General features: G+C 35.1%; 1 protein-coding gene across 2 annotated transcripts in view; it reads left to right on the plus strand.

Annotated features, from left to right (window-relative positions):
- The first annotated feature begins 5,967 nt into the window (after window positions 1-5,967).
- Window positions 5,968-20,369, plus strand: part of LOC128659318 (scinderin-like) — a 105,901-nt gene continuing 91,499 nt past the window's right edge. The window contains exons 1-3 of one of the 2 annotated variants that reach the window (XM_053712984.1): window positions 5,968-6,161; window positions 6,753-6,903; window positions 14,537-14,698. In XM_053712984.1, coding sequence (XP_053568959.1) covers window positions 5,968-6,161; window positions 6,753-6,903; window positions 14,537-14,698 — 507 coding nt within the window. Of the gene's footprint in view, window positions 6,162-6,748; window positions 6,904-14,536; window positions 14,699-20,369 lie in introns of both variants that reach the window. The other variant, XM_053712983.1, reaches the window with a different exon arrangement.

Consider the following 20,369-nt stretch of genomic DNA (forward strand, 5'->3'; position numbering starts at 1 on the left):
CAGTTTAAACAAGGCTAGGAAAAAAGGTAATACAATTGAAGCCATTAGAGATGGCCAGGTAAGATACACGGATCCATTAGAGATTAAAGAAGTGTTTCATAAGTATTACCAGAATATTTATGCGGCAAATGAGATTAACTTTGAAAATAAAAATTCTTTCTGGAATAGTATTACAACCCCTCAAATTTCCTCATCTTTCATGGAAGCTTTGAATAGCCCTATCACTGATGAGGAAGTAGCCAAGGCAGTTGACTCCACCAAAACTAACAAGGCTCCTGGCCCCGATCAACTTTCGGCAGAATTTTATAAGATTATGTGAAAGGATCTCCTCCCCATCTTGACTAAACTGTTCAACGACTATTTTCTATTAGGGAAACCCATGTCTAGATATTTCTCGGCGTCGGCTGTTACATTAATTCTTAAGAAAGATAAAGATCCTCTTGAACCAGCTCGTATAGACCTATATCGCTCTTAAATGTAGATTATAAGTTACTTACTTCGATAATGGCCAAAAGACTTAAATTAGAAATCGGGCAAATAATACATGAGGATCAAACTGGCTTTATGCCAGGAAGATCCTCTATCAGAAATATCAGGCGTGTTACCACCATCTTAGAACACCTCCTGCTCAATAGACAGCACGATAAACATAGTAAAAATCAGGATTATGCATTATTAACAGCCGACGCCGAGAAAGCCTTCGATTCAGTAACCTGGGATCATTTATATACCACGCTTGGAAAATTTGGTTTTAGTGGGAATTTCCTCTCACTGGTCAAGTCTATCTACAATTCTCCCACCTCTTATATATTAGTTAATGGTACCCCAACCTCTAGATTCCGGATATATAAGGGGACGAGACAGGGATGCCCTCTATCGCCCCTTCTATTCAATATTGCCATAGATCCTCTGGCAATTTTACTAAGAGACTCTATCCAAGGTATAGAAATTGGAGATCAGCGGATTATATTATCGCTATACGCGGATGATTTATTGCTTTTTTTACAAAACACTAAAGTAAGTATTCCTCTTGTATTGAAGATTGTAAAACAATTTAGTTATTTTTCGGAATATAAACTGAACTTGAGCAAATCCGAAATTATGTGGATTCACCAACAGAAAGATAGTTATCAAGAGCACCCTTTTCAGGCCACAGATAATATAAAGTATCTAGGAATTAACTTACATAGGGATTCCAGGTTCTGGTATAAGGATAATTTGTCCATCTTTTTTTTGAAGGCTTACGAGAAGATGAGTAGATGGACCTTGTTCCCTATTTCTCTCTCAGCTAGAATCATGTTAATTAAGTCTGTTCTCCTACCACAACTAATATATTTTCTCCAAAGTCTTCCTCTTTTTGTTTCCAACAAAGATTTAAGGCTGTTCAATAAACATTGCCTGTCTTTTGTCTGGTGTAGGAAAAGGCACTATCTATCTCGAATAAAATTGCATCAGCTATCAGAATTTGGAGGATTTGCTCTCCCTGATATAAAGTGGTATAACATCGCTATACTTGCACGCTTTGCTGTCGATTGGGTTACAGACACTAATTACTTCACAAACCAACAAATTGAAAAACATTTGGTCACCCCTCTTTCACTCAAAGCTATCATTCATTGCCCAGCTGCTCAGCTACCACCATATGTTAAAAAAGTGTTTGCAATCCGTAATGTGGTACTAGCATGGCAAAAACTATGTATTGCCTTAGATATAGACTATCACGTATCCTCATATTTACCTATTAGAGGTAATAATTTGTTCCCACCAGGATTGACTTCTGAAGTTTTTAGAAAATGGGAAGAGAAAGGTTTGATTTTTGTCTCACAACTACTAGATAATGAATGTAAAGTTAGAACGTTTGAAGCTATCTCCCATGAATATAACTTACCAAAGCATAATTTTTTTGCTTATCTACAAGTTAGGCATTTTATTAATGGATTTTCAAACGTTAGACAAGACTACGCTAAATTTGGTGAGCTCAAAGATTATATTATCCTACATAAAAATAGCATTCACACTATTTCACTGATATACAATATACTAATGTCCAAACAAGGACAATTGGTGTTGGAGGCCTTAGTTGACTCTTGGCGCCCTCATTTTCAAGAGATAACACTGGAAAAGGTTAAAACTAGTATTAGACGGGTAAGAGAGGCTAAAATCCCTACCTCCTGGAAAGAATCTCACATTAAGATAATAAACAACTCATATATTACGCCGAAAATACTAGCTAAATGGTCGCATAATATTGTCGGTGATTGCGATAAATGTAAGAAATCAAATGCTGATCTTTTACATTGTATCTGGTTCTGCCCTAAAATTCGACAATTCTTGGCCAAAGTCTCATATTGGTTAACTACGATCTTACAAAAGAATATTACTTTAGACATATATCAAATTTTTTTCTTAACTGATGAGACCACCATAAAATCTTATAAAATAGTAGATACATCAATCTTACTAGGCCGCAATTTAATTCTTCATTGTTGGAAGAAGAAGACTGCTCCTCCATTTACAGTGTTTAAGCAGGCAGTGTTATCACAAATTATTTTCGAACAAATAAATACGAATGCACTGCTCGATAGTCAGATTCGAGCATTCTTTGATAAATGGCTCACCCTAATATTAGAACAACCTAGTAATATACAGTTTTCCTTAACAAAATGCTTCCATAAATCAGATTTTTTTGGAACTTTAGTGTTAAATAATATCTTCCCCTTCACTTGGCATTAATAATATAACTTGAAGCGAGTGGGTGCAGTCAGGTTCCCCTCCCCCCCCTTTTTTTTTTTTTTTTTTATTTATTTTTTTTTTTTTTAGGTAAATTAGGAACTGTAGCACAAGTGTACATTAAGAAATGCTTAAGATTATACAATTATATGATATACTTATTTGCTGTATAAATTATGTCTACCTATCTGGAATTAATGGAAGGTTTTGTTTCTTCCTCTTTTCTGTTAATATTTTGTCACAATTGATTGATAATTTTCTGTTGTGTTTACGGAATTCTGTTGATATAGTTTTATGTCTTGTAATGTACTTTGTGCTTGGAAATAAAAAGATATATAAAAAAAACAAAAAAAACAAACAAACAAACAATTAGCTAAAATAAAATACAATTAAATTAAATAAACTATAGTACAAAAAAAACAAACACTAAATTACAGAAAGAAAAAAAAAGCGGCGGTTTAGGGGTTAAACACTTTATTTAGGTGCAGCGGGGTCCGGGAGTGGCGGTTTAGGGGTTAATACATATAATGTAGGTGGCGGTGGGCTCCAGGAGCGGCGGTTTAGGGGTTAATACTAGGATAGGTTTATTGCGGTGTGGGCTATGGCGGTTTAGGGGTTAATAATTAGGCTTATTGCGTTGTGGGGGGTTGTCGGTCTAGGGGTTAATACATTTATTATTAGGAGTAAGAGGGGGGATTGCGGATATAGGGGTATACGTATCGGGCTGATTTTTGGGAGGCGGGTTAGACAGTTTAATATTTTAGTTAGTTTTCTTAGGCACCGGCAGTTTCTAAAGTGCCGTAAGTCACTGGCGACTCCAGAAATTTGTAGTTACGCTCATTTCTGGACATCGCTGGTTTATCAGACTTACTGCACTTTAGCAACTGCCAGCGGGGTATATGTAATACCCCGATGTGCGAGGTGAAACTACGGGCAGCAAGGTTCCCTCTCTTGCGCCGAAAACTACGCCGTATATCGGATTGCTCCCCTGTACTTGTTTTTGACAAACACTAAACAATTTTTTTCACCTATTTTAATTAATTTAATTTGTCGGGAACTCAATAAATAACTGACTCTTTTAATGTGTTAACAAATTAACACAATCATGGTCCAAAAAAAAATTGTTGATTTGTTAAAAAAATTACTTTAATGTTAGGAACATGATTTCGGCGGCAGAAATACCCGCAAATTTACACCATTCAATACCCAAATATGCAAGCATCACTTGTGTTTTTGGCAAATAATGACCCCATTAAACTATTATTTTCAACTGTGTACTGCTGCTGCTGTCTTGTAGAAATAGCACTAGATACTACTTTATATATGTTTAAGCTGCTGCCCAGCTACTCCTCTGCTGTCCTGAAGATAAATACATAGGAAATAGTGGGCGAATGGATTTTCATTAAAAAAATGTATTCCAAACAACCCAGATTGAATATCAGATTAAACAAAATACTTTTTTGTGATGCATAATATGCTGAAAAACGAATTGTTCTTTGTGCATATAGAGAAACAAGAAAAAACAACAGTTTAATATAAACATAAACATTCCACTTTTACATTTAAAGGAACATGTTAATAAAATAATAAATCACTATAATTTTTAACAGTATTTTATTAGTGCACGAATGTCCCTTTTAAAGTATGTGTAACTGCCACAAGGGAAATAAGCACATCATTTTGTTTTGGTGCCGCCTAACGGTTCCGGAGCAGGAATTGGACAGTGATTGTCGTTGTCGGTTGCAACTGTTAGCTGCTTTTGATTGACTTACAGCCCCTGCCCTGCTTATACATATAAGTTTAACCCCATTGTTGTAGGCTAAATACATACCTAGTTATTGTAGGCTAAACACATACCTAGTTATTGTAGGCTAAGCACATACCTAGTTATTGTAGGCTAAACACATACCTAGTTATTATAGGCTAAACACATACCTAGTTATTGTAAGTAGGCTAAACACATACCTAGTTATTGTAGGCTAAACACATACCTAGTTATTGTAGGCTAAACACATACCTAGTTATTGTAAGTAGGCTAAACACATACCTAGGTATTGTAGGCTAAACACATACCTAGTTATTGTAGGCTAAACACATACCTAGTTATTGTAAGTAGGCTAAACACATACCTAGTTATTGTAGGCTAAACACATACCTAGTTATTGTAAGTAGGCTAAACACATACCTAGTTATTGTAAGTAGGCTAAACACATACCTAGTTATTGTAGGCTAAGCACATACCTAGTTATTGTAGGCTAAACACATACCTAGTTATTGTAAGTAGGCTAAACACATACCTAGTTATTGTAGGCTAAACACATACCTAGTTATTGTAAGTAGGCTAAACACATACCTAGGGAAATTCATACATATATAAAAATGCTTTAAAGAAGAAAGAGCATTTTATTTTGCTTTACTGTGTACCTTTTAAATCATAAGAAGATGACTGCATATTATATTGTAGCATATATGAAAAATAAAATATACCATTTTAAAATGCCACCAAGGTATTGCAGCTTTTCTTAAAGGAACAATAAATATAAAAAACAACCTTTCATTATTCACATAGATCATTCATTTTAAAACAATTTTTTAATTAGCTTCTATTACCTAATTTGCTTTATTCCCTTTGTATCCTTTGTTGAAAGAGCAGCAATGCACTATTGGGAGTTAGCTGAAAGCCAATGACAAGAGGCATATATGTGCAGCCACAAATTTGCAGCTTCTAAGCTTACCTAGGTATACTTTTCAACAAAGGATATAAAGATAACAAAACAAGATGATATAAATCAATTAGAAAGTTATTTAAAATTGCATACATTATCTGAATCATGAAAGAAACGTATGTAGGTTTCATGTCCCTTTAATGACAATTTCTGTCTAAACACCACAATTTCTGTCTGGTTCAGTGAATTCAGGGCAGTTATTTTGTGAAGTGATAATACAATACTTATACATTCAGTTATTATTTAAATATATATATTTGATATTTAATAGCGTCAACATTGTGTGTATGAAACAACTGAGTTGCTATATGTTATGCAATGGATTTGGTTCAGGGCAAAGATCTGAGAAGCTGCAGGTGTAATGAAATAAGGTAACGCCTTTTTCTGAAGAATAAAATGTTTTTCCTCTTCAGGCTGAAGTTATTAGTCAAGCAAACAGTTGCTTTCAGAACTGTACTTTTTATAGACTCTCTGCTCATTAATATCATTTACATTCAGTCTATTAGAAATCATGGTTGTAGAACACAAAGAGTTTACTAAAGCTGGAGACAAAGATTTACAGATTTGGAGAATCGAAAATATGGAGTTAGTGCCAGTTCCAGAAAATTTGTATGGGAACTTCTATGTTGGAGATGCATACATAGTGCTGAACACAATAAAAAGACCCTTTGGAAAGGCATTTAATCTTCACTATTGGCTTGGTAAGTGTCAGTTTACTCTTCCTGGGATAGAAATTGCAGTGGATAATTAAGAAATTAATAATTAGTTTTGGATTTTCTTTAAAAGCAAGTATTAATTATCTAGAATTTCCTGGTTTTTTATTTTAAATGAAAACTTAAAGGGACATGAAACTCACATTTTTTTTCTTTCATGATTCATATAGAGATGACTATTCTATTATTTCATTTGCTTTCTTCTCTTGGTATCCTTTCCTGAAAGGTTTATCTAGGAAAGTTAAGAAGCAGCAAAGAACCTTGGTTCTAGCGGCTGATTGGTGGCTCCATATATATATATACTGATTGTCATTGGCTCACCCATGTGCTCAGTCAGCAACCAGTAGTGCATTGCTGCTCATTCAACAAAGCATACCAAGGGAACGAAGAAAAAATGATAATAGGAAGTAAATTAGAAAGTTGCTTAAAATTGCCTGCTCTGTCTGAATCATGAACAAAAAAAATATGTTTCCTATCCCTTTAAACTCTGGCACTAAAACAAATTTTAGAGCTGGCATGCACATGCCTCACAATGTAACTATAATAACTATTGTCACTATTGTTATATTTTTCTTTTAGGAAGTGAATGTACTCAAGATGAGAGTACAGCTGCAGTTATATTTACTGTTCAGCTGGATGAGTATCTTAAAGGAATTCCTGTTCAATACAGAGAACTGCAAGAACATGAGTCTAACGTTTTTCTTGGGCATTTCAAAAGTGGAATTAAATACCAGGTACTGTGTTTACTACATTTAACACACACACACACATAAGACCCTATTGAAGAAGCTGTAGGTGAAAATGTTCCCTGGCAGGCAACCTGTCCGTGTGGTGTGCTGCTTTACACAACCAATTTAGCAAGAGCAGGGACTGTCAATCAATCTGGTTGGTTCAGGCCAGGGTGATTTTAATCCACTATAGATGTTAGGAAACTGCAGTTTTATGACTGCAACTTCTTGATTTGCAGTTTGGTCCTGCATAAGTGAACCTACACCACAAGGTGTACGAAGCTGCTTCTGAAGCTTTATGAATGGATTACATAGACAAAAAGAGTAGAGGAGGCTTTTTTCTAGCCTAGCAGGTTTGTGCTATAGTTGTACTGGTTTAAGGCTATATATGCATATGTTGAAATGTTTTTTTCACATACTGCTGCTGAGACTTTATTCATAAGGACAGTGATATTTTTACTTTGCTACAAATGATATTGTGATTTGCTACAACTGATATTATAACATAATTTTTACTAAAGAAACATGTGTTTGTGTATGGTTTTAGCTATACTGTATTGTATAAATAAATTGCAATTACATACATTTTTATGTCTGTAAACTGTGAAACTTTTTTTTATAAGATATTTGATTTAGCACTTAAAGGTACATGAAACCCAAAATTTTCTTTCATGATTCAGATAGAGAATACAATTTTAAATAACTTTCTAATTTACTTCTATTATCTAATCTGTTTCATTCTCTTGGTATCATTTGTTGAAGGAGCAGCAATGCACTACTAGTTTCTAACTGAACACATGGGTGAGCCAATCACATTCAATATATATATATGCAGCCACCAATCAACAGCTAGAACCTAGTTTCTCTGCTGCTCATGAACTTGCCTAGATAAACCTTTCAATAAATGATAACAAGAGAAGGAAGCAAATTAAATAATAGAATTAAATTGGAAAGTTGTTTCAAATTGTATTCTCTATCTGAATCATGAAAGAAAATTTTTGGGTTTCATGTCCCTTTAAGTTGTTAACGCTTCTGTTCGGGTTTTCATGCAAAGTTTCAATTGGTTTATATCAATTTGATTATTTTTATACACTTTGTTTAGAATGGATTATTATTCAACCAAAAAATCTGAAACTAAGAGCCATATCTGAGACTATGGTAAAAACGCACTATTTATATACGCCTAGATTTAGAGTTCTGCGGCCAAAGGGGTGTGTTAGCTACGCATGCTTTTTTTCCCCCGCACCTTTTAAATACCACTGGTATTTAGAGTTCACAGAAGGGCTGCGTTAAGCTCCAAAAAGGGAGCGTAGAGCATATTTACCGCCACTGCAACTCTAAATACCAGCGGTGCTTACGGACGCGGCCAGCTTCAAAAACGTGCTCGTGCATGATTCCCCCATAGGAAACAATGGGGCAGTTTGGGATGAAAAAGAATCTAACACCTGCAAAAAAGCAGCGTTCAGCTCCTAACGCAGCCCCATTTTTTCCTATGGGAAAACACTTCCTATGTCTGCACCTAACACCCTAACATGTACCCCGAGTCTAAACACCCCTAGCCTTACACTTATTAACCCCTAATCTGCCGACCCCGCTATCGCTGACCCCTGCATATTATTATTAACCCCTAATCTGCCGCTCCGTACATCGCCGCAACCTACGTTATCCCTATGAACCCCTAATCTGCTGCCCCTAACCCCCGCCGACCCCTATATTATATTTATTAACCCCTAATATGCCCCCCCCCCCAACGTCGCCGCTACCTACTTACACTTATTAACCCCTAATCTGCCGACCGGACCTCACCGCTACTATAATAAAGTTATTAACCCCTAATCCGCCTCACTCCCGCCTCAAAAACCCTATAATAAATAGTATTAACCCCTAATCTGCCCTACCTAACATCACCAACACCTAACTTCAAGTATTAACCCCTAATCTGCCGACCGGACCTCACCGCTACTCTAATAAATGTATTAACCCCTAAAGCTAAGTCTAACCCTAACACTAACACCCCGTAAGTTTAATATAATTTTTATCTAACGAAATAAATTATTTCTTATTAAATAAATTATTCCTATTTAAAGCTAAATACTTACCTGTAAAATAAACCCTAATATAGCTACAATATAATTAATAATTACATTGTAGCTATTTTAGGATTAATATTTATTTTACAGGCAACTTTGTATTTATTTTAACCAGGTACAATAGCTATTAAATAGTTAATAACTATTTAATAGCTACCTAGTTAAAATAATTACAAAATTACCTGTAAAATAAATCCTAACCTAAGTTACAATTAAACCTAACAATACACTATCAATAAATTAATTAAATAAAATACCTACAATTATCTACAATTAAACCTAACACTACACTATCAATAAATTAATTACATACAAATACCTACAAATAAATACAATTAAATAAACTAACTAAAGTACAAAAAAATAAAAAAAGAACTAAGTTACAAAAAAAAAATAATAATTTACAAACATTATAAAAATATTACAACAATTTTAAGCTAATTACACCTACTCTAAGCCCCCTAATAAAATAACAAAGCCCCCAAAATAAAAAAATGCCCTACCCTATTCTAAAATAAAAATTTAAAAGCTCTTTTACCTTACCAGCCCTTAAAAGGGCCTTTTGCGGGGCATGCCCCAAATAATTCTGCTCTTTTGCCTGTAAAAAAAAACATACAATACCCCCCCAACATTACAACCCACCACCCACATACCCCTAATCTAACCCAAACCCCCTTAAATAAACCTAACACTAAGCCCCTGAAGATCTCCCTACCTTGTCTTCACCACGCCGGGTATCACCGATCCGTCCAGAAGAGGGTCTAAAGTCTTCATCCAAGCCCAAGCGGGGGCTGAAGAGGTCCATCATCCGGCTGAAGTCTTGATCCAAGCGGGGGCTGAAGAGGTCCATCATCCGGCTGAAGTCTTGATCCAAGCGGCATCTTCAATCTTCTTTCTTCCGGCTCCATCTTCTGGACGGATCGGTTATACCCGGCGTGGTGAAGATAAGGTAGGAAGATCTTCAGGGGCTTAGTGTTAGGTTTATTTAAGGGGGGTTTGGGTTTGATTAGGGGTATGTGGGTGGTGGGTTGTAATGTTGGAGGGGGGGTATTGTATGTTTTTTTACAGGCAAAAGAGCAGATTTCTTTGGGGTATGCCCCGCAAAAGGCCCTTTTAAGGGCTGGTAAGGTAAAAAATAGCTTTTCAATTTTTATTTTAGAATAGGGTAGGGCATTTTTTTTATTTTGTGGGGCTTTGTTATTTTATTAGGGGGGCTTAGAGTAGGTGTAATTATCTTAAAATTGTTGTAATATTTTTATAATGTTTGTAAATAATTTTTTTATTTTTTGTAACTTAGTTCTTTTTTTATTTTTTGTACTTATTTTACAGGTAAGTATTTAACTTTAAATAGGATTAATTTATTTAATAAGAAATAATTTATTTTGTTAGATAAATATTATATTTAACTTAGGGGGGTGTTAGGGTTAGACTTAGCTTTAGGGGTTAATACATTTATTAGCGTAGCGGCGAGGTCCGGTCGGCAGATTAGGGGTTAATACTTGAAGTTAGGTGTCTGTGATGTTAGGGAGGGCAGATTAGGGGTTAATACTATTTATTATAGGGTTTTTGAGGTGGGAGTGAGGCGGATTAGGGGTTAATAACTTTATTATAGTGGCGGCGAGTTCCAGTCGGCAGATTAGGGGTTAATAATTGTAGGTATGTGGCGGCGACGTTGGGGGCGGCAGATTAGGGGTTAATAAATATAATATAGGGGTTGGCGGTGTTAGGGGCAGCAGATTAGGGGTACATATATACATGACCTTTTACTACAAACTGTTGCACAAAACTAACAATTACTTCCTTATATAATCCAGAGCTGATAGTCACTCTTTACTACAAACAGTTGCACAAAACTAACAATTACTTCCTTATATAATCCAGAGCTGATAGTCACTCTTCTTTACTACAAACAGTTGCACAAAACTAACAATTACTTCCTTATATAATCCAGGGCTGATAGTCACTCTTTACTACAAACAGTTGCACAAAACTAACAATTAGTTCCATATATAATCCAGGGCTGATAGTCACTCTTTACTACAAACAGTTGCACAAAACTAACAATTACTTCCTTATATAATCCAGGGCTAATAGTCACTCTTTACTACAAACAGTTGCACAAAACTAACAATTAGTTCCATATATAATCCAGGGCTGATAGTCACTCTTTACTACAAACAGTTGCACAAAACTAACAATTACTTCCTTATATAATCCAGAGCTGATAGTCACTCTTTACTACAAACAGTTGCACAAAACTAACAATTAGTTCCTTATATGATCCAGAGCTGATAGTCACTCCTTAATACAAACAGTTGCACAAAACTAACAATTACTTCCTTATATAATCCAGAGCTGATAGTCACTCTTTACTACAAACAGTTGCACAAAACTAACAATTACTTCCTTATATAATCCAGAGCTGATAGTCACTCTTTACTACAAACAGTTGCACAAAACTAACAATTACTTCCTTATATAATCCAGAGCTGATAGTCACTCCTTAATACAAACAGTTGCACAAAACTAACAATTACTTCCTTATATAATCCAGAGCTGATAGTCACTCTTTACTACAAACAGTTACACAAAACTAACAATTAGTTCCTTATATGATCCAGAGCTGATAGTCACTCTTTACTACAAACAGTTGCACAAAACTAACAATTACTTCCTTATATAATCCAGAGCTGAGAGTCACTCTTTACTACAAACTGTTGCACAAAACTAACAATTACTTCCTTATATAATCCAGAGCTGATAGTCACTCTTTACTACAAACAGTTGCACAAAACTAACAATTAGTTCCTTATATGATCCAGAGCTGATAGTCACTCTTTACTACAAACAGTTGCACAAAACTAACAATTAGTTCCTTATATGATCCAGAGCTGATAGTCACTCTTTACTACAAACAGTTGCACAAAACTAACAATTACTTTCTTATATAATCCAGAGCTGATAGTCACTCTTTACTACAAACAGTTACACAAAACTAACAATTAGTTCCTTATATGATCCAGAGCTGATAGTCACTCTTTACTACAAACAGTTGCACAAAACTAACAATTACTTCCTTATATAATCCAGAGCTGAGAGTCACTCTTTACTACAAACTGTTGCACAAAACTAACAATTACTTCCTTATATAATCCAGAGGTGATAGTCACTCTTTACTACAAACAGTTGCACAAAACTAACAATTAGTTCCTTATATGATCCAGAGCTGATAGTCACTCTTTACTACAAACAGTTGCACAAAACTAACAGTTAATTTCTTATCTGATCCAGAGCTGAGAGTCACTCTTTACTACAAACAGCAGCACAAAAATAACAATTACGTCCTTATATGATCCAGCTGTGCAATCCAGTTAGTAAATTTAAGCAAACTGCTTAGGCAGAATAAACTGCTAGAATATTCTGAGTTAACTCTTAATCTGGAGCACATTAAATATAACTAATCTTGATTTTATCTTGCATTTAGTTAATATGGAGTTGAGGAACAAGTTATAGCAGGTTGACACACACTCACTGTACATATATAAAAGTGTTCACTCTCTGGGGTCTATTTATCAAAGTGTCAACTGAAAATACGCTTGAAATCCACATTGTATTTGTCACGAGATTGATCTGTCGTAATTATCAAAGCATCAAGATTGGAAAATTTTGAAATTTGTGACGTAATATATATAATCCCACAATCTCAATCCGATGCAGATTGATGCTTGCGTCATTACAGATGTTTCAAATTCAGATTTGACTCTATTTGACCCTTTTATAGGGATAAAAATGAAAAATACATTACTACTTATGGATTATGCTACAAATTTGTCTCTCACTACAAAGCAAGGGGACAATATTATTTCTACAAATGTGTTGAAAAGTTTTGCCCCAAACTTGTCGCACTAATAGATATAGAGATAAAAATGAAATACACAACATAATATAGCTAACTTCCTTTTTATTTTTTGTGAAAAATCTATGCGCACCATGTTTAAGCCATGTAATACAAGTCCCACTCTCCACTTTTGACTCAACACTTTTCGCACCAATTATGATGCAAACTCCTAAACACCCCACACACTAGTGATTTTTTTCAACCACTTTTGATTGGAATATGCATAATCACATGATTTATGACATCAGCCAATCTGATTCAAATATACATTTTAAACTATCACTAACAAATCAAATTGCTCGATACTTGTGTCATTGATCACTCATCAGAACTTGTAAGTGCCATTTGTTACATTGTGTATTATACTTTGAAAGTATGTATATGTGAAATTAGAATTAAAGATAAAGATTAATGCTGACATTAGGACACACAGTGTAATATTTTAGACAAGGATTTTAAAATTTGAATTGAAGTTTGATTCAATATAATCTTAAACTGATAGCTCAAAGGGATAGCCCACCTAATATTAAACTGCCATGATTCAGATACAGCAGAAACTAAAATAACCTCTTTACTGTCATGCTATTTTAAGTGTATTTCTTCCTTCTCTTGAATCTATTTCTCAGTAAGAAATGTCATCTTATATGCCAGCCCATAATTTTTAACAGCTGTGAAGTGGTGGTTTTTAAAACTAGATTGCAATCAGGAGGGGTTACACAGGTACAGAGAGAAAACTGGTCTAGCTCTTAAAATATTCATTGATTGCAAATAAATACATATGATACTCTGATTACATGTTATATTTGCAATTATTCCTGCTCAGAATAATCATAAATTTACATTATATATATACAGTGGTATAAATAAACACAGAGATATGAAAGACAACATTGTTTAGAACAAAAAAAAGTAATTTATGGACATGTAAATATCTTTGAAAAATATTTCTGACATAACACACACATACATATATATATATATATATATATATATATATATATATATATATATATATATATATATACATACATACAAGTATGTTCAAAGATATATCTACAAATTCTAGCATTAATTTCCCTTTTTTTTAAATATGAGATAAAAGCATATCATGACTTCTAGAAATACAAATACACATTAATTTATGTGAAAGTATCATATAACAGATTTTTTTTTTATAACAAATAAATATAAAAATAACTTTCTATGAGATATTGTTTGTTGAGGTATAAATCTATCTATTTCTTGGACATTAACAGATGAAAAATAATATAAATAAAGTTGGGAAAATCCCAAATAACCGCAACATCGATGACTGTATTGATAAAACCGTTTTGATTATGCAAAACTGGGGAATGGGTAATAAAGAGATTATCTATATTTTTAAACAATAAAATTCTGTATTAGACTGTCCCTTTAATACAGTTATTACAGCATCTTGGGTAAGGGCAAGACCCTTACAACTATATGAGAGGACTCTTTATCTAAATAATGCAAACATTGCATAATGGCCTAATTATTCACAAAAAATAACTGAGTGACATAAAATATTTTAATTAACATATAATATAAATGTAAATATAATTATAATGCAAGCTAATAAAGCTGGCTAAAATAAATGTGACCAATTTGAGCAAGTACATTTTTGTTTCAGGCTGGCGGTATTGCTTCAGGCTTCAAGCATGCAGTCACAAATGATGTGAGTGCACAACGACTTCTGCACATCAAAGGAAGGAGGGTTGTCAGAGCTAAAGAAGTTACATTTAACTGGTCCAGCTTCAACAATGGTGACTGCTTTATAATCGATGTTGGTGCGGTAAGCAAGCCAAGTTCTTAATATTTATTTATCTCATGGATACAGAATTATATATTACCAACACATATAGTAAATAGTTTTATACGAAATGTGTCAATGAACATAACCCTAACCTCCTAAACAGAATCTTCTCCAGCTCGGTGTGTATTTGGTACTCACATAGAACCTTCTGTAACCTACATACCTCCAATATGCTATTGGTCAGAATTAAATTCCAATATCAAAAATCCCTGTTCTTACAGAAAGCCTCACAAATTCACTCTATTTTCCCACTAGAAAAATCATGTCTCACTCTTCTTCTTTACAAACTCGCCTATACAAAATATAGCCCTAAAAATACAGCAAAATTGCTCTCTTTCATTTTATTGTACAGTCATTGATTCTTTCACCAGAACTCTTATAAATCTATCTCCTTCAACACAGTTATTAATAGACATATGCATTTGTTTTTAGATGAATGTTAGAAAACAATTTATTCTCCATATTCATTAATTTGTCTTAAAAAGTTAATGAATGAACCGAATGCATAAAAGAAAAAATGTAGTAGATTCTTTTATGTGGTTAAAATCATTCCATTGAGCCACAAGAGACTGGCATGAGGCATCCACAGAATTGCAGACTAGCACAAACATGTAAATATATCTAATTATTATTATTATTGTTATTACAGTTATTTGTATAGCGCCAACAGAATCCGAAGCGCTATAATCATAGACATGATATGCAAGGTAACATTTGTAGTGATCAAATGGGTAGAGTCCCTGCCAAGAGTTTCCCTGTTATAGTCAGCTCTTATGAATGTGATCTGCAAACAGCAAGGCTCATAGGCTTACATGCTAAGGGGATTCAAGGGGGTAACAAAGGAGGAGAGGAACTCAGGTTAGTAAAGGTTAGTGTAGGGTGTATGAACAGTAGAGTGCTTAGGGAGTACTTTAAACTTTCAAAACTAGTGGAGAGTCTTGTGGAGCTGGGCAGAGAGTTCCACAATATAGTGGCCAGTCTGGAGAAGTCCTGCAGATGGGAATGTTAGAAGGTAACAAGAGAGGAGGAGAGGAGGAGGTCATGAGCAAATCGAAGGGGATGGGAAGGACAGTATCTGGATACAAGGGGGCCGAATTATCATTGTGCTAGCGGACATGATCCAATATTGCGGATCTTGTCCACTGCACATCAATAAATACAGACAGCATACACTCTCTGCATTTATCATTGCACCAGCAGTTCTTGTGAACTACTGGTGCATTACCGCCCCCTGCAGATTTGCGGCCAATCGGCCGCTAGCAGGGGTGTCAATCAACCCGATCGTATTCGATCGGGTTGATTTCTGATGATTTCTGTCCGCCACCTCATAGCAGGCGGACAGGTTATGGAGCAGTGGTCTTTAGACCGCTGCTTCATAACTTGTGTTTCCGGCGAGCCTGAAGGCTCACCAGAAACACGGGCATCAAGCTCCATATGGAGCTTGATAAATATGCCCCAAGGTCTGAGCTATAGGGGGAGCAGTACAGTTGAGGGCCTTGTATGTCAGAGTCAGAATTTTCTGTTTAATCCTGGAGGCAAGAGGAAGCCAGTGAATGAATCGGCAAAGAGGTGCAGCAGATGAAGAGTGACATGTAAGGAAGATGAGCCTTTCAGAAAAATTCATTATGGATTGAAAGGAGCTAGATGGCAGCTAGGGAGACCAGAAAGGGTGGAGTTTCAGTAGTCAAGGTGGAAAAGGATGAGAGAGTGGATTTAAATCTTAGTTGTGCCTTGAGTAAGGAAATGTTGAATTTTAGAGATGTTTTTATGGTGGAAGCAGCAGGAATTGGCTAAAGACTGAATGTGAGGAGTGAAAGAAAGATCTGAGTTAAGTGTGACCCCCAAAACATCGGGCAAGTGGGGTTGGGGTAATGATGGAATTATCAACAGTTATAGAAAAATTAAGGGTGGAGATTTTTGAAGAAGGGGGAAAATAAGGAGCTCAGTTTTGGAGAGATTTAGCTTAAAGGGACATAATACTCATATGCTAAATCACTTGAAAATGATGCAGTATAACTGTAAAAAGCTGACAGGAAAATATAACCTGAGCATCTCTATGTAAAAAAAGAAGATATTTTACCTCACAATTTCTTCAGCTCAGCAGAGTAAGTTCTGTGTAAAAAAAATATACTACAGCTGCTGCCCAGCTGCAGGTAAAAAAAATAATAATGAAGAAATGAACAGCAGCCAATCACCATCAGCAATGCTGATGTAATGAACTCATTTACTGTGATCTCATGAGATTTTACTTAACTCTCATGAGATTTCATAGTAAACTTCCTTAAACTGAATAGGGAAATAAAATAAGTGTGCACGAAAGCTCACTCCCTTAGCTGTCCTGGGACAGACAAACTGATTTGATGCTTAAAGTCCTTTGCAATGGGGTTTGAATACTTAGGACATTTTGAGGTAAAATATATTTATTTTTTACATAGAGATATTCAGCTGATATGTTCTAGTCAGCTTTTTACAGCAATGCTGCATCACTTTCAAGTATTTCAACATTTGGGTATTATGGCCCTTTAAGGTAATGAGAGGACATCCAGGATGAGACATGAGAAAGACAGTTAGTGACATACATTAGCAAAGAAGGAGCTAGGTCTGGTGCAGAGAGGTAAATTTGGCTGTCATCAGCATACAAATGATAATGAAACCTGTGGGGCTTTATCAATGAACCTAATGATGACGTATAGAATGAGAAGAGAAGGGGACCAAAGACAGAGCATTGCAGTACCTCCTCAACAGAAAGTGGTAAAGGGGCAGAGGATGCACTAGAGAAGGCTACACTAAAGGTACGGTTAGACAGTTAGGAAAGTACTAATTATTTAACTTTAATTAAAATGAAAATAAAATAAACAGCACATTAACAAAAACAGCCTAAGACCTGTGTGACACTACAATATGTTTCACAAAGGTAAGTTTAGATAGACCATTTACATTATTTTAAAAATGCTAATTATATTATAAGGGGAGAAAATCAAACAATATTGTTCAAAAAGCTCCCTCCCCCACTAATCCCTTTTCCTAGTTGCCAGGGTTGTCACAAAGAAAACATTATTAGGTCTCCAGTAAATAATATGAAAACATAGTGAGCAAGTTAAAAATTAAAGGGACGTGAAACCCATATTTTATCTTTCACGATTTAGAAACAACATAAAATTTTAAACAACTTTCAAATTTACTTCTATTATCTAATTTGCTTAATTCTCTTGATATGCTTTTCAGCAAAGGATATCTAGATAGGCTCAGTAGCTGCTAATTGGTGGCTGCACATAGATCTCTTGTGTCATTGGCTCACACATGTGCTTTGCTATTTATTCAACAAAGGATATCTAAAGAATAAAGCAAATTAGATAATAGAAGTAAATTGGAATGCTGTTTAAAACTGTATTCTCTATCTGAATCATGAAAGAAAAATTTTGGGTTGAATGTCCCTTTAAGCAAAATCGCCTCTGATGGGGTCGCATTTCACATCGTGATCCCCCTCTGAGGAACTGCAATGTGAAGCACAACCATGTATTACTATTTTTATAATGAAATTCTAGATATATATTTTTGTGTTAGTCAATGAACTCTTTAGTATGATCCAATATACTTTCATGACTATGGGATGGAAATTAGGCACCTATTAGTAATGGATGTGAAAACACCTGCACTAAATAATTAGCAGGGGTGTCCACATACATTTGGCCATATAGTTGTATAGTGTACATGCAGAGTTTCCTGTGTGATTTCACAAATCTCAGGTATCTTTTCATCTGACAAATATATATATATATATCTTAATAAACAACTGATAAAATAATGCACAAATTATTTTAATTTCATTCACTGTAGTATTTTTACAACGTTGTAAACATAAAACCTATTGAAAATATTATTTTTAGAATGCAAATCCTAGAGCCTGCAATTGATCTCCTATAATTTTACATTAAAAAATGAGATATTCATTGGTATGTGTTAAGTAATGCTTATTATTTTTTCAACTCTTTCTTTATTGCTGCACAACCAATTGGTTGTAATTTATATATGTTTTATTTATTTATGGGCTTATAATGAAGGAGGTGAATTGTACTACACTTACTGTAAATTATTTTGTCTTCGCTTATTTTATGGTATTATAAATTCCTTGGAAATGTCTTGTTCTTTATACTTCAATTTGTGCCTCTGCAGGCAAATAAAGGTTTGTTTATAACCACGATACCATCTTGACAGGCTGAACTTTGAAATTCAGAAGAAAGTAACATAATTTGCATAATAATCAATTTCTTATAATCTTTCACTCCAGCTGCAAATATTTTCTTCCTCATATTTTCTTCCTCACTGCACTTTCAGTTTAGTAAAATGCAATGAGGCATGTAAAACAATTTTCTCAGCAAAGCACCAAGCATGGACATCTGCAAAAAAAAAAACACACATTCTGGGGGGTGGAAAGATAAAATTAATAAAACAATAGCAATACAAATATTGTGCTATACTCTATGGCCCCTATTTATCAAGCCGTCAACTTACCTGCATTTGACGGCCCCAATACGCTCGCCTAAGTTCGCCTAACATCGCTGCCGCGGACCTGAATACGCTCTCCAAAATTATCAAAAAAGCTGTCAAAAAGCCGTGCACCAAGTACGGAGCGATGAGCAGCGGACTGATAACTAACAGTCATCGATCTCGCTGCTCTTCAGCTTTTTTTCAGCTTTCTTGCTACCCTGTCAATAAGCACCCAAGCTATACTATACTGTTTTACCCCTAAACCGCCGCTCCCGGAGCCCCCCGCAACTAAATAAAGTTATTAACCCCTAAACCGCTGCTCCCGGACCCTGCCGCACCTACATACAGTTATTAACCCCTAAACCGCCGCTTCCGGACCCCGCCACATCTACATAAAGTTATTAACCCCTAAACCGCCGCTCCCGGACTCCGCCGCACCTACATAAAGTTATTAACCCCCAAACCGCCGCTCCCGGAGCCCACCGCCACCTACATTATACATATTAACCCCTAATCTGCCGCCCCCTATACCGCCGCCACCTACATAAAGTTATTAACCCCTATCCTGCCACTCCCGGACCCCGCCGCAACTAAATAAAATGTTTAACCCCTAAACTGCCGCTCCCAGAGCCCACCGCCACCTTCATTATATTTATTAACCCCTAATCTGCCCCCCCTACACCGCCGCCACTATATTAAATGAATTAACCCCTAAACCTAAGTCTAACCCTAACCCTAACACCCCCCTAACTTAAATATTATTTAAATAAATCTAAATAAAATTACTATTATTAACTAAATTATTCCTATTTAAAACTAAATACTTACCTGTAAAATAAACCCTAAGATAGCTACAATATAACAAATAGTTACATTGTAGCCATCTTAGGGTTTTTATTTTACAAGCAACTTTGTATTTATTTTAACTAGGTAGAATAGTTATTAAATAGTTATTAACTATTTAATAACTACCTAGCTAAAATAAATACAAATTTACCTGTAAAATAAATCCTAACCTAAGTTACAATTACACCTAACACTACACTACAATTAAATAAGTTAAATTAATTAACTACAATTAGCTACAATTAAATACAATTAGCGACGAATGACGGTTCCTTTAAATGACGTCATCCAAGATGGCGTTCCCTGAATTCCGATT

This window comes from Bombina bombina, chromosome 5, assembly GCF_027579735.1.
Source record: "Bombina bombina isolate aBomBom1 chromosome 5, aBomBom1.pri, whole genome shotgun sequence".
Classification (NCBI taxonomy): Eukaryota; Metazoa; Chordata; class Amphibia; order Anura; family Bombinatoridae; genus Bombina; species Bombina bombina.